At 36.5% G+C, this 15,727-nt stretch overlaps 1 protein-coding gene across 1 annotated transcript; it reads right to left on the reverse strand.

The window, feature by feature from the left end:
* Positions 1-2,747: 2,747 nt before the first annotated feature.
* LOC111189899 (uncharacterized) lies at positions 2,748-6,293 on the reverse strand. Its single transcript, XM_049480936.1, has 9 exons — positions 6,007-6,293; positions 5,848-5,892; positions 5,307-5,372; positions 5,091-5,167; positions 4,826-4,904; positions 4,520-4,578; positions 4,323-4,425; positions 3,917-3,985; positions 2,748-3,775 (listed from the first exon to the last, which is right to left on the reverse strand). Exons 1-9 carry the CDS (start codon positions 6,043-6,045, stop codon positions 3,689-3,691), a joined length of 624 nt encoding a protein of 207 aa, XP_049336893.1. The 5' UTR covers positions 6,046-6,293; the 3' UTR covers positions 2,748-3,688.
* Between the last annotated feature and the right edge of the window lie 9,434 nt (positions 6,294-15,727).

Here is a 15,727-nt window from a genome sequence, read left to right on the forward strand (position 1 = left end):
ATAAACTTAATTCATGAATTTGGATACACTATTAAAAATATTAATTCAATAAATGAATCACTTAAATTATACAATGTTATAAGCACTTAATTTATTATTGTTAATTATTTAGAATGTAATTCAATTAAATTCAAATCGAAATCAAAATCACATTTTGATTTTTTGTTAATGCAAATGTAAAAAATACATTACCTAGAATTCCTGAACACAGAAGTTATCCTAAATTTCCTTCGGGATAAATAAAGTATCTATCTATCTATCTATCTATCTATCTATCTATCTATCTATCTATCTATCTATCTATCTATCTATCTATCTATCTATCTATCTATCTATCTATCTATCTATCTATCTATCTATCTATCTATCTATCTATCTATCTATCTATCTATCTATCTATCTATCTATCTATCTATCTATCTATCTAATCCAACACTGCACCCCTGATAGTAAAAAATGTCTACAAAATTAAGTTGTTTATAATTTAAATAATTAAATTAATGATACAAAAACAGTACTATGAATTTCTCAAATGTGATCAAATATCATATTCAGACCATTTTAAGGATTGCCCACAGATTTATGTTAAGTTTTATTTCCCAACCAGGGAAGCAAACCTTATTCTTCTACAGAGAAGACTGTATGTTTGATATTTAAAATGTGAGCTGAGGTTTAAAAGTTCATTACATCACCCTGAATAGTGTTGTAAAGATGAAAACCCCTGTTTTTTAGTGAAATAACTCTCAGACACAAAGTTGTAGTGATAAGATTTACATTTATTTACATTTAATAACAGGGTCGAAAGTTGGTGGTGAGAGGATTCGTGGGAAAGGGTGAGGAAAGAATGAAAAGAATAGAAAAATATAGAATATATAAAATAATGTAAATATAAAAAATAAAATAAATATAATACAATATTAATATATTATAAATATGTTAATAATAATATAATAGCAATAAACATACTATATAAATAAATTGCAATTTATATATTATATACATATATACAATTAATTATATATATATATATATATATATATATATATATATATATATATATATATATATATACTAAACTAAAATATATATTTGTATGCATCTATGTAGGTTTAGATAGAAAGAAGAAGATAGATAGATAGATAGATAGATAGATAGATAGATAGATAGATAGATAGATAAGACAGAGACAGACAGAAAGTCAGAGATAGATAGAGATAGATAGAAAATTAAAAGATAGATAGATAGAAAACTAAGGATAGATAGATAGATAGATAGATAGATAGATAGATAGATAGATAGATAGATAGATAGATAGATAGATAGATAGATAAAGAAGAAGATAGATAGATAGAAAATGAGAAGATAGATAGATAGATAGAAAAGGAAAACAGAAAAATTGAAAAGGAGAAGATAGACAGACAGACAGATAGAGATAGATAGAAAAATGAGAAGATAGGCAGTAGGTAGAAAAAGGAGAAGATAGATAGATAGCTAGACAGCTAGATAGAAAGATAGATATATAGATAGATAGAAAAATGAGAAGATAGACAGACCGACAGATATAAAAGAAGATAGACAGACAGAGAGAAGATAGATAGATAGATAGACAATGAAAAGATAGATAGATAGAAAACTAAGAATAGATAGATAGATAGATAGATAGATGAGTAGATAGAGAGAAAAAGAAGAAGATAGATAAAACGGAGAAGATAGATAGAAAAAGAAGATAGATAGATAGATAAAAAGGAGAAGATAGATAGATAGATAGATAGATAGATAGATAGATAGATAGATAGATAGATAGATAGATAGATAGATAGATAGATAGATAGATAGAAAAAGCAGATAATAGAAAGACAGATAAATATATAGATAAAAAGGAGAAGATAGATAGATAGAAAAAGGAGAAGACAGACAGACAGACAGTTAAATGAGAAGAAAGATAGACAGACAGATAGAAAATGAGAAGATAGATAGATAGAAAAAGGAGAAGACAGATAGATAGAAAAAGGCGAAGATAGATATATAGAAAAAGAGAAGATAGATAGAAAAAGAAGAAGATAGATAGATAGAAAGATAGATAGATAGAAAAAGGAGAAGAAAGACAGATAGAGATAGATAGAAAATGAGAAGATAGATAGATAGACAGACAGATACAGAGTTAGAAAAAGCAGAGAATAGATAGACAGATAAATATATAGATAAAAAGGAGAAGATAGATAGATAGATATAAAGGAGAAGATAGACAGACAGAAAGACAGATAGCTAGATAGAAAATGAGAAGATAGATAGATAGATAGATAGATAGATAGATAGATAGATAGATAGATAGATAGATAGATAGATAGATAGATAGATGAAAAGACAGATAGACAGAAAGACTGATAGAGATGGATAGAAAATGAAGATAGATAGATAAAAAGGAAAAGATAGATAGATAGAAAAAGGAGAAGACAGACAGACAGTTAAATGAGAAGATAGATTGACAGACAGACAGATAGAAAATGAGAAGATAGATAGATAGAAAAAGGAAAAGATAGATAGACAGAGAGACAGAAATGTATGAGAAGATAGATAGAAAAAGAAGAAGATTAAAAAGGAGAAGATAGACAGAGAGACCGATTATTATTATATAATTATAATTATTGATAAATAGTATAATTATTATTATAATAATTGTAATAATTATTTTTGTTATAAAATGTTATTATGTTCAAATATCATTGAAAATAGGAGAAGATAGATAGATAGAAAAAGGAGAAGACAGAGAGAAAGACAGACATATAGATAGATTATTATTATATAATTATAATTATTGATAAATAGTATAATTATTATTATAATAATCATAATAATTATTTTTGCTATAAATGTTATTATGTATGTTCATATATCATTGAAAAAAGGAGAAGATAGATAGATAGAAAAAGGAGAAGACAGAGAGAAAGACAGACATATAGATAGATTATTATTATATAATTATAATTATTGATAAATAGTATAATTATTATTATAATAATCATAATAATTATTTTTGCTATAAATGTTATTATGTATGTTCATATATCATTGAAAAAAGGAGAAGATAGATAGATAGAAAAAGGAGAAGACAGAGAGAAAGACAGAGATAGATAGATTATTATTATATAATTATAATTATTGATAAATAGTATAATTATTATTATAATAATCATAATAATTATTTTTGTTATAAATGTTATGTCTGTCTGTTATGTACGTTCATATATCATTGTTGTTGTTAATTGTTATAATGCTTAGGCAACACTGTAATTTACAGTCATGCTAATAAAGCTATATTAAATTGAATTGAATATAGACAGATAGATGGATAGGTAGAAAAATGAGAAGATAGATAGACAGACAGACAGAGAGATAGATAGAAAATGAGAAAATAGATAGAAAAAGGAGAAGATAGATAGATAGATAGATAGAGATAGATAGAAAAGGAGAAGACAGACAAAGATTATTTTTATATAATTATTGATAAATAGTATAATTATTATTATAATAATCATAATAATTATTTTTATGTTATTTACCTATATATCATCCCCTTTTCTATCTATCTACCTATATATCATCCCCTTTTCTATCTATCTACCTATATATCATCCCCTTTTCTAAGTATCTATCCACCCTCATTCTATTTATCCTCTCCATTTTTGTTTTATCTATTTCCCCTACGAGGAAAGCAGGAGAGTAAAGTAGAGGCTGTGCTCCTCCAGACTCTCAGGCAGCGCTGTAGCCATCGTCTCTGCAGGGAAACATCAATACAGAATAAAGTAAGACATGGTGTAAAACCCTCCGATATATACATCCAATAGACATAAACATGCAATAGAACAGAAAAGAGTGAACTGGTTTTGTTAGATGCTTTAGGTAAAACGAAACTGACCTGTGTTTTTGGAGCTGTCTCTATGCTCTCCACCATGACCTCCACGCTGCCCTCCAGATCCCCCTCAGCCTATAAGATACAGAGTAAAAAAAATAAAGGCGTTTACCAAAGAACTGTAGACCTTCAACTATATGAAGACAGAATGGAAAAAACACCTTACTAATAATTTCACTACAGAAGTGAGTTATATATATTTAACAAATACTTTTAAGAAACTATAAGTGAAACAGTTTAAAATGGTGTTTCAAATATTTCCATTATATCGCTGTTTAGTTATACCACTAAATAAAAAGTATTTTTACTAAATGAGATACAGTAATGGGTCATACATGGAAAATATCTAAACAATCTGATACTGCAGGTACTTCTTCTATAGCTGACAGCAGAAATTATTCCCAACTCTTACCTGTGCAACTGGCACTGGCTCAGACTCCGGCTCGGTGCTGTTGGTGTCCAGCCTGTGAGAGGGATCCGCCTCTGCAACCAGCACCAGGACATCGACACCTGACCTGAAATGAGAAAAAACAGAGGTCTTACTGTTGGTGGTGAGGTGTTTAAGAGATTATTTGAGTGTTGATGGTGGGTGATAGTGCAGTGTCTTACTGGCTGAATGTCTCCGGGCAGTGGGTGGTGGTGAGGGACTCGATCGGGGCTTCCTCACACTGTCCAAGAACAGATGAGAAAAGATAATTGCTTTTGAGTCCAAAGGTGGGGAAATTGACAGTATTACAGTAGCAAAGGGATAGCAAGACACACAGAAGCACAAAGCTAGATACTTTAAGTGTATATATAGTGTGAATGTGTGTGTAAGGGAATACTGTATGTGTGTATCCTAAAAACTTCAAATCTTCAATCATTGGAAGATGGTAAAGAGGTAGAGAGGATACAGAATAAACCGCAAACTCTTACCTGTGCAACTGGACCATCGGTGTTCAGCCTGTTCAAGGGTTCTGCCTCCGCAACCACCACCAGAGCCTCACTGCCATTCCTTAAAGAGGGAATGGGAGGTGTCAGGGTGGTAAATCAGAATCAGAAAAAAGGAATGGGAGGTTTCAGGGTGGTAAATCAGAATCAGAAAAAAGGAATGGGAGGTGTCAGGGTGGTAAATCAGAATCAGAAAGAGGGAATGGGAGGTTTCAGGGTGGTAGAGGGACAGGTAAGAAGGCTGTGATACCTTTCAGGTGTGGTTGAAGGCAATGGAGACTCTGGGTGGGAGGTGGGAAGGAGTCCCTCCAGCTGACCTTCTGTGCACTGTTAAAAATCCAATTGAAGTCCAATTAAATAAAGATTCAGTGAAAGCAGAGCTGTATGTATTATTGATGCTTTCAAAATAGAGATGTGTGACAGTGATACTTGACTACACTTTAACTGTTCATTGTGCTTTTCTTACCTTCTTAATGTGGGCCCTCTGCTTCATCTGGGGCTCCTCACAGGCGGCTGGCTCTTCACCCTGCCACTGCAGACAATCTTATGTCAGCTCATCACTGCCTCAATCCTCTATTTATTAGCAAATTTCATATTGTCTATATAATATTTACCTAAAATTTTAACCATTTTTTTTATGAATCTCTCATTGTGATCAAACAAAGGGTCATCAAAAACATATGTATGTATTTTTGAGACTAATTTCCTTATCTAACCTTCCCTTTAAGTCTAAAACCAAAAAGAACCAAGAAAATACACAACAGAAATACATGTTAAATCATTTCACTAGCTTCTAGCTTCTTTACAACATATGCTGGCTATCTAACCCTAACTTAGCTAACCTAGGTTAGGGCACAGTGGATACTCAAGAGAAATCTCTTCAGAAATTAGCGTTGACTCTAAAAACCGAACTGAAAGGGTTACAGTAAGGTATACTGGGGTGATAGTTAATTAGTTAGTTAGTTAGTCATTAGCTGCAGGTGTAACAGTTAGTGATAGAGACTCACCAGAGACACAGGACGAGTCCTGAAGCTAAAGTTTCCTGACTGCGCCTGAAAAACAAAGCCCTGCTTTAAACTCCTGAACTAATCCAGCTCTGGGTTTATTTCTGAGTGTTACTGAGGGTGAATTTGGTGTAAAATGTGAGAAGTTTCAAATTTACTCACCACTATTGGAAGAGGTCTGCTCCTCCACCGGGGATCCATACCTGACCGGTATGGGGGTGAGCTCCCTCAGCGGCTACAGAAACCTGAAAAACAAAAAACCAAAATACAATTAATTAATGACAAAAAAGTACAGATAATACAATTATATACAATTATATAAAGTAATTAAAAGATAATACAGATAATAAAACAGTAAATATAAAACAGTAAACTGGTGTTGAAAAATTGTAGACGGTCCGTCGAAAGAAACGCTGCTGCTGCCGCTCAGGATCTCCGAAGAGTTCGAATAAAAACAAATCGGCTGCTGCGCTGAATGAGGCAGCGGGGCGTGGGAGGGTGGGTGGGGGGGGGCGGGGGGGGGGGTATATATATTTATATTTTGCATTATATTATTATTATTATTATTATTATTATTATTATTATTTTATAATGTTATTTTATTATTGCTAGTTTATTTCCCATTATTACAATACTAATTATTGTAATGAATGATATAAATTATATAGACCGTTTCAGAGGAATATTCATGAGCGCAGGAAGTGATGTAGCTGTTCCTAGGACACTTCCGTTTTGCGGTAAACAGCGTGGATGTAATTTAATTTAAACCGTGCCTTACACACTGTTCCACAGCCACAAGAACTGCTGCACCATGACTGCAAACTTCACCTAATCTGAGAGTCACAAACATGGAAAATCAGGAAAATCATTACCAGCAGATTCTCAAATTTCTTTAACAAGTAAACTATAGAGGACCAAAAATTACATAAGTATAAATAAATTAATGCATATATAAATGTAGAAAAAAATACATAAATAAATAAATAAATTTTGAAATGAATAAATGTTGAAATAAATATATAAATAAATAAATATATAAATAAATGCACATATAAATGAATAAATAAATAAATATATAAATAAATTAAAACATGCATAAATAATTGTATAGGTCAATAAATACATTAATAAATACATTTCTTATTTATATATTTATTTATTTATTCATTTATACGTGCATTTATTTTTTTTTCAACATTTATTTATTCATTTATTTATTTCAACATTTATTTATTTATTCATTCATTTATTTTAACATTTCTACATTTATTTATTGATTTATTTCCACATTTCCATATATTTATACATTTATTTATTTGCCTATACAATTATTTATATGTGTATTTATTTAGTTATTCATTTATATGTGCCTTTATTAATATATTTATTCATTTATTTATATATTTATTTATTTCTAAATTTTTTGCATTCATTTATTTATACTTATGTTATTTTTGGTCCTCCATAGTAGACACGCGTGCTTTCGTTTTTCTCACAACGTCTCCCTCCTTCTTAGCTACAAATCATGCAGAGTGCGTGTTGGATAGTGTTTGACTTGCTACAACCTCAAAATACACTATAGTGATGCCTTCTCTTCTATAGGAACAAATATTTCCAACTTTTCCAGTGAGAAAGTAATTATATGCGCCCAAACTGCGGTGCGCTTTCACTGCCTGTCTGGTGTAAACACACTCTGTTTCAAGGAGGTAGTGAGACTGGGTAGGTCACCTCTGGCAAGCGTTTAAATTAGACAAAAACAACTTCCCTCTTAAATCTTAAATTTTAATTTTAAATAACTGGTTGACTGCATGTTAAAATAATTAATATTTATAACAAAAAATTACTCGTGATGTCACTCATTCCTGTTACTGGAACTCACTCTTGTTACTGGCACTCATTCCTGTTCCTTTTTACTTTTTATGTAACAGGAATGAGTTTTTAGCATAGAATTAGCAAAAACATGAAAAATAGCTAAATGGTGGCTATGCTAATATGCTAGTGTTTTAAGTATTTTTTAAAATAATGTTTTTAATTGCATATCTTACTTTTGCAATTGTGCTTAATAATAAAATGGATTTAAAAATATTTTGTGTGCACATTTATACTATAAAAAAGTAATGTCGTGGGGACAAAAATGGCACCGTTCCACGAAATATATGCCATCTAATTTGTGTTTACTGGACCTGCAGCATGACCTTTAAGAGTTAGTGTCCCTCCAGCACATGGCAGTCCTTTCATTGACTGTGACAAAACTGAGATATTAAAGTTAGACAGTACTGAAAAAAGTTAAATTTAGGAGCCATTCATTTCATTTCACTGACTGAACCTGACAGCATTTATGGGAATGAGAACATTTAAAATCAAGATACATTATAAAACATTATTGAGGTCTGGTTGGGATACAGAGACACTGAGTAATAAAAAAATAATCTAATATAATAATGTGACTAAAACTTATGGAAGACAACAAACATGTTTTAATAAATATACATTTTTCTGTACATGTGTGTTTTGGATAAATTACAAACAAGGGTGTATGTTGATATCATCTAGTCTAGTTGCCCCTGCGCACCCTGACTTAATTCATAATGAATTAAGTTACAATATATTTTTATGTTTGTGTTTTTATTTCTTAGACTTGTTATGGAAATAGAAGTTAATAAAAGATGTGTGAGCCACACAATGGCCAGAGCTGTTATCTAAAACAGTAGTTCTTATGTATGCAGTGTTCTGAAGAATGATGTGGAGTTTTTAAAAGCTGCTGGCACAGGGGAGATGTATCTAGCTTGATTACTGTGGTGTTTTAGAGATAACACACACGAGAGTAGTATCCGTTTGTTGAGGCTTTTAATAAACACACCTAACTTAGCACACATACATGTTCATAATGGCCCTCTCCCTATCCTTACAGTCTCGCTAGTGATCTCACGTGCGTCACTACTCTAATCCCGCGATAGGTTACTTTTTATTATAAGAACACTACATCTTCCCTCTTTTCAATAATGAAATTCCTGGGGGTAGAATTAAAGAAAATAAATCATATCTATGTCAATGTAGCTATACTACGTTGAACTTAACTTATACGACATCAGCTCTGCATTCTAAACTAATCACATTTCAGCATGTTAACATAAAAGTTCTTTCCTTTCAGAATCAGAATAATAAAATAAACATCCGTTTCAAACTAAACCTATTCTAAAGTAATTCTCCCTTCCCTCGTCTTAAACAACAAAACCATTAGTCTTTCTCTGTTTTTTTTTTCTTCTGCCAAAGTCAGACGTCAGGTAGACATCACAAAGTCCTTCTGCCATACAGGTGGAGACCGGACACGAGTCGACTTCACAGGAACATCAGGTGACGGTACCGCTGTCATGGGCTTCGGATCTATAGAAGGTGGGGGACAGGAGGGCGTAGGAATGGTGACTGGAACAGACTCAGCTGGTGTGGTAACTGGATTTGGAACGGAGGGGGCGCTGAGACTGACATCACTGCAAAACTTCTTCACATGAGCGGCATTTCTCATTATGGGTGGGCTGTTGGGTTGTTGAATGATGACTGCATTTCCTTGTTTACTGATGACTCCATATGGCTGTGACTCAAAGTTGGGGTCTAGCTTGTTGGATTTGTGCAGGTTCTTGCAAAGAACAGTGTCTCCTGGTTTTATTTCCTGATCCTTGGCTCCTCTTCGCTGATCAGCAGCGATGTTTCGTTTCAACTTGTGCAAAGCGTCCTTGTCACGAATTTCCTCTGACACAGCTGCATGGGGAACATCACTGTCAGCAGACATACCGGTGAAGCTTGGCAGTTTGTCGCGGAGATCTCTGTTCATCAACATCTTTGCTGGGGACACTCCTGTGACTGCATGAGGAGTGGTCCGGTAGTGGAACAGAAAACTTCTCAGTGCAATTTTCCAATCTTTCCTTTCAATTTTGGCTATCTTCACTGACTTCAGAATTGTTCTGTTAAATCTTTCCACTTCTCCGTTCGACTGAGGCCAGTATGGTACTCCTTTCAGCTGCATGATGCCATGCGCGGTGAGGTAATCATGGAACTCTCTGGATGCAAACGGTTGTCCATTGTCGCTTCTCAGATACTTGGGATAGCCATGAGTTTGAAATATCATTTCGAGAGCATTAATCACATTGGTGGCATTGGTGACCTTCATGTAGGCAACTTCGGGCCACCTGGAGTAGTAATCAACTACGGCCAGCATGTAATTACCTTCACAGATGCTCAGCAGGTCAACTGCCAGGTAAGTCCAGGGCTGGTCTGGCAATGGCGTACGCTCCAACTCTTCTGGTGGAGCGTTCTGGCCTATCACTTGACATGGGTAGCATTGCTTTATTTGCTCTCCCACCATTTTGTCAATTTCAGGCCACCAGACTTTAGTTCGCAGTCGATTCTTTGTTCGTACAATCCCCTGATGTCCTTCATGTCCTAACTGTACCACGTGCTCTTGCAGGGCTTCAGGAATCACGATCCTGTTTCCTCGCATGACCATCTGTCCAGCCGTCCAAAGTTCATCTTTGACCGCCTGGAATGCTGTGCCTTTAAAGTAGGTCCAGTCATTTTTCTGTATGGCCTGGCGTAGTTTGGAGATAGTCGGATCATCCTTTGATGCCTGCTCGATTTCACGGGGGGTTAGAGCATGAGGTGTGGAATCTTTGATGATGCTGTAGATGTACTCATCTGTTTCTCTCTCCTCAGCTTTGTCTCGATGACCAACGGGTTGACGACTCAGGGGGTCGGCCTTGTTGGTTTTGCCAGGGATGTGGACTACTTGGTAGGTGAACTGTTGCAGGTACAGCAACCACCGTTCCACTCTGGCTGATGGAGGGAGTGAGTTAGGAGACAGCACTTTCACAAGCGCCTTGTGATCTGTGAGGATTTTGAATTCACATCCGATGAGATACAGGCTGAATTTTTGACAGGCCCAGAATACTCCGAGAGCTTCTCTTTCAAACTGAGAGTACCGTGTCTCAGTGGGTGTGAGCTTCCTGCTGGCGTAATACACTGGCTTCCAGACTCCGTCTGTCTGTTGTTGCTCTAAGATGGCGCCTACGCCGATGGGGGAAGCGTCACAGGTGATTCTGGTTGGTCTTCCAACTGAGTAGTATGCCATGACGGGCGCGTTGATCAAAGCATTTTTGAGCTGGTCAAACGAACGCTGTTCCTCCTTCTCCCATTTCCACTCAGCATCTCGCTTAGTGAGTTCCCAGAGAGGCGCAGTTATTGTGGCGAACTGTAGGATGAACTTTGCACAGAACTGGGCCAATCCGAGGAAGCTACGCATTTGTGACGCGTCAGTTGGTGGGGGAGCGTGTGCAATGGCTCTGACCTTTTCGTCTGATACTTTAAGGCCTTCTTGTGATAGGACATGACCCATGTACTTGATGGATGTGAGTTTGATCTGGCATTTATTTTCATTGACTGTCAGTCCTCTTTCAGCTAGCCGTTGCACCACGGTAGCCAGCCTTTCGTCATGTTCAGCTTCTGTGCTGCCAACTACGACTATGTCGTCAGACATGTTATATGCACCTGGGCAGTCCTTGATAACTTGGCTGATTATCTGTTGGAATTTTTCTGATGCCATGTTCACTCCGAATAAGAGCCTTTTGTACCTGTAGAGTCCTCCTGGTGCAGCAAATGTTGTGATTTCTCTGGAGTCGGGGTGGAGCTCTACTTGGTGATATGCCATGTTGAGGTCAATTTTGGAAAAGTACTTCCCTCCAGCCATTTCCTGGATTGTCTCATCGATGGTAGGCACAGGATGACGCTCACGGATGATGGCCACATTGGCTCTCCGCATGTCAATGCAGATTCTCACATCTCCATGTTTGTGGTCATTTTCCGGCCTTTTCTCCACAGTGACTAGCGGATTCACCCAATGAGCTGGTTCTGACACTCGTTCAATGACGTCTAGGTCCACTAGCTCTTGTAATTTTTCAATGACGCGCTGCCTTCGGTTAAAGGGAATCCTCCGCACGGGCTGAATGACTGGAGTGACGTCTGGATCAATTTTAAGTCTGAGCTGGTAGCTCTTGAGTTTCCCCAGCCCAGTGAAGACTTGTGGGTACTTTGTGCGCAGACTTGTCCATACGTCGGCTCCAGAGCAGCTCAGGATGTTCGCATTGATGCCAACTCTCAACAGTCCTAGCTCTTTACTGGTTCTGCTGCTCAGAAGTGACGCTTGTGCTTGTGGCACCACGAAGAATGAAGCAGTAGCACGCCGGGTTGTGTTTGGGACTTCAACTTCAAGTGTGCATTTGCCTAGGAGCTTGAGGGCTTGTTTACTGGCATAAGAATACAGTTTTGTGGAGGCAGGTTGCACACTGACTTCGGGCCTGGCCTTCTGTAATCTTTTAAAATCATGCTCAGACAGCGTGTTGTGGTGAGCACCAGAGTCTATCACCATGGGTAAGGTGAAACCGTTCAGGCGCAGATCTAGGGTGTCCTCTGCTTTAGATATTCTGAATAGGTAGAGATCTTCAGAATCACTCCGCGAGTCATTGTTTTCTCCTTCTTCTACCCTACGTTGGCTTTTTTTGTTTCGACCTTTGCTTTGCTTTGGATCATCCCTGCTGCGACCTGAGGCTCTGCTACAACCCTGTGAACTTGGCGTGTCAACTTGGTTTGACTTGTATTTATCTTTGTGGAAGCAGAGATCATCAAAGTGACCCCTTTTCCCACAGTGGCTGCACTTGTGGTTCTTGGATCGGATGCATTCGCGACCTATGTGTCCTTGTGCACCACACTTGTAACACCCTGACTGTGATGGTGCCTTTGGCTTTGGTTTGGACCTTGCTCTACCAGAGACATGGTTTGTATTTGCTGGAGACCTGAGTATTAGCGCCTCCTTGTGGTGGTATGAGCCAATTACTTGGATAAGGCGATCCAGTGTGAGATTATCTTCTCTGTATAATTTGCCTTTTAACTCAGAATTTTTAATGTGCAGCAGTACTTTATCTCTTACATGATTATCAGCTTCAGCATCGAAGTTGCATGTTTTCACTAGTACCTTGAGGCGAGTGATAAAATTATTTATTGTCTCACCAGCATTGGGCTCTGTTTCCCAGAATTTTGTACGGGCTTTAGGTATGTTCTCCCTTAGTGCAAATGTGTTGTCAAAAAGTCGGATGGCTACTTGATATACATCTCGTGCAGGTTGCAGATCAGTAGCGGGTTGATGGGCTTTCTGCTCGTCAGTGAAATTTTTCCATATCTCACGCAGCCCCTCTCCCCCTGTCAACAACAACACAGCTCGCTTTTGTGCAGCATTTACGACTCCTGACGCTACAATGTATATTTCAAGTTCACTCTTCCACATTTCCCATCGTTGATGTAAAGTTTCAGGCTCGCCAACAGTGTCTAATGGTTTCGGGGCCGTGAGCCCACCGAGCGGGACCGCATGAGCCATTTTCACTTTTGTTTTCAAACGAGGCTTCTAACAGGTTCCGTGAGCAGTAATTCTGGCATATGCACGCTCAATTCCGATAATTAAACGTTTTGGCATCACACAGAAAACTTATTTTACTTCCCTGAGAGAGTGTTGTCGAATTTCCAGTGAAAATCCGGAATTGTAGCTCCGACGTTCTTAGATTCTCTTTTTTTTCCGCTCCGGGTCCGTCAACAGCTGAGAGAGCTTTTAATTCCGTCCTGCTATGCCGTCTGGTACATCCTCGTCGCCAGTTGTGGTGTTTTAGAGATAACACACACGAGAGTAGTATCCGTTTGTTGAGGCTTTTAATAAACACACCTAACTTAGCACACATACATGTTCATAATGGCCCTCTCCCTATCCTTACAGTCTCGCTAGTGATCTCACGTGCGTCACTACTCTAATCCCGCGATAGGTTACTTTTTATTATAAGAACACTACAATTACCTTTAGATCCTAAATGGCTGAAGCACCCTCTGCTATAACCAGTCAACATCTAATGAAGAATGGATGGAACAAAGAAAAGAATAGCAGGAAAACAGAATACACATACAAGTGGACAGAAACAAATCAGTTGTAGAGAGAATCTATAAACAACAGCTCTGTTTATAAGGGTTGCATTTTGGCCTTTTCATTGTGACCGTGTTCTGTTTCAAATAAACATTTTTATTTTAATTACAATGATATTTTATAATGACAGAATGGACAACTTCAGTTTTACCTCATTTATTGCAGAGACAATATGATGAATATTTGATGAAATTAATGTTTCACTATCTGTACTTTTTTGTGTGAGGAATCTGAAAGAAGGGTGATTAAAGTGATTACTTTAAACTTAAAATGGTACATTTAGGAATGTGTACATATGCTTTTGTTTATCTAATAAACTAATAATCTATGCAATTATATGTTAATTTTCAAAATATTGGTATTAATACCATCAGTAACTAAACATAATCTCTCTGGACAATAAGCCTTTTCCAGTCTATGAATAAGATTCAGCATTCCATCAGTAGCAATTTTTAATCTCTAACAGGATACATAAACCATTACTGCAACAAAACCTTGTGACTTCGTTGTCAGAAAATAGAAAATATAATAATGAAGTCATAACATGATACACGGCCATGTAACCTTTTTAATAGTTACTGTAGTAATTAAACCACAGTATGTTGATTCCTTTACTCTGCTGGACTGTTCAGACACTTTATATTTTGCACTCTTACTTCTTCCCTCTCATTGCTTGTGATGAGAATATAAAAATATAAATAAATATATGTAATGAAACCACAGTTTAAATCTAGTGAATAAAGATCTAATATACAGCTTTGGAAAAAATAAAAAAGTTTCTTTGATTTTACCAAATTGAAATATAATCAAGATGGGTGATCACAAGCCATCAAACCAAGCTGAACTGCTTGAACTTTTTGCACCAGGAGTGTCATTAAGCTATCCAAAAGCAGTGTGTAAGAGATTGGATGTGTTAGTTAAAGCTGCCCTGCCCTAAAAAAGACACACACCAGTTTTGAGTTTGCTGTTCTTAAGAAGCATTACTTTACGTGAATCATGACTCGCGCAAAAGTGACTTGAAGCTGGAAGCTGGAAATACAAAGGGGGTATAAAAGTATCTCTTAAAGCCTTGATGTTCATGTGTCCACGGTAAGACAGACTTGGAGAATGGAGAACGTTCAGCACTGTAGCTACTCTCCCTAGGCGTGGTCGTCCTGTAAAGATGACTGCAAGAGCACAGCGCAGAATGATCAATGAGGTGAGGAAGAATCCTAGAGTGTCAGCTGAAGACTTACAGAAATCTCAGGCACATGCTAACATTTTTGCTAACAAATCTACAATAAAGAAAACATTAAACAAGAATCAAATTCATGGGAAGACACCACGGAGGAAGCCACTGTTCTCCCAAAAAACATTGATGCACGTTTGAAGTTTGCAAAAGAGCACCTGGATCTTTCAAAGCACTACTGGCTAAATATACTGTGGATAGATAAAACCAAAATTGAGTTGTTTGGAAGGAACACATAACGTTATGTGTGAAGAAAAAAGACACAGCACACCACTATCAAAACCTCATCCCAACTGTGAAACATGGTGGAGGGGGCATCATGGTTTGGGGCTGCTTTGCTGCCTCAGGGCCTGGATCGATTCTCGTTATCAACGGAAAAATGAATTCCCAAGTTTAACAAAACATTTTGCAGGAAAACTTAAGACCATCTGTCCACCAACTGAAGCTCAACAGTTTGGTTGAGTCAACCAGTTATTTAATCCAAAAGGTTCACATACTTTTTCCACCCTGCACTGTGAATGTTAACATGTTGTGTTCAATAAAACCCTGCAAACATATAATTTTCTGTGTGGTATCAGTGTTTTTGTCTATCGTTGTGACTGAAGATTTGAACACATTTAATGACCAATTCATGCAGAAATCCAAGT

Source organism: Astyanax mexicanus, chromosome 6, assembly GCF_023375975.1.
Source record: "Astyanax mexicanus isolate ESR-SI-001 chromosome 6, AstMex3_surface, whole genome shotgun sequence".
Lineage (NCBI taxonomy): Eukaryota > Metazoa > Chordata > Actinopteri > Characiformes > Acestrorhamphidae > Astyanax > Astyanax mexicanus.

Excerpts from the sequence above, each read along its gene's own strand:
- LOC111189899 (XM_049480936.1), bottom strand. The coding sequence starts at position 6,045 with ATGGATCCCCGGTGGAGGAGCAGACCTCTTCCAATAGTG. Across the intron at positions 5,373-5,847 it reads GGACTCGTCCTGTGTCTCTG|TGGCAGGGTGAAGAGCCAGC; the intron begins GTGAGTCTCTAT and ends GATTGTCTGCAG. Across the intron at positions 4,426-4,519 it reads TGCCCGGAGACATTCAGCCA|GTCAGGTGTCGATGTCCTGG; the intron begins GTAAGACACTGC and ends TTCTCATTTCAG.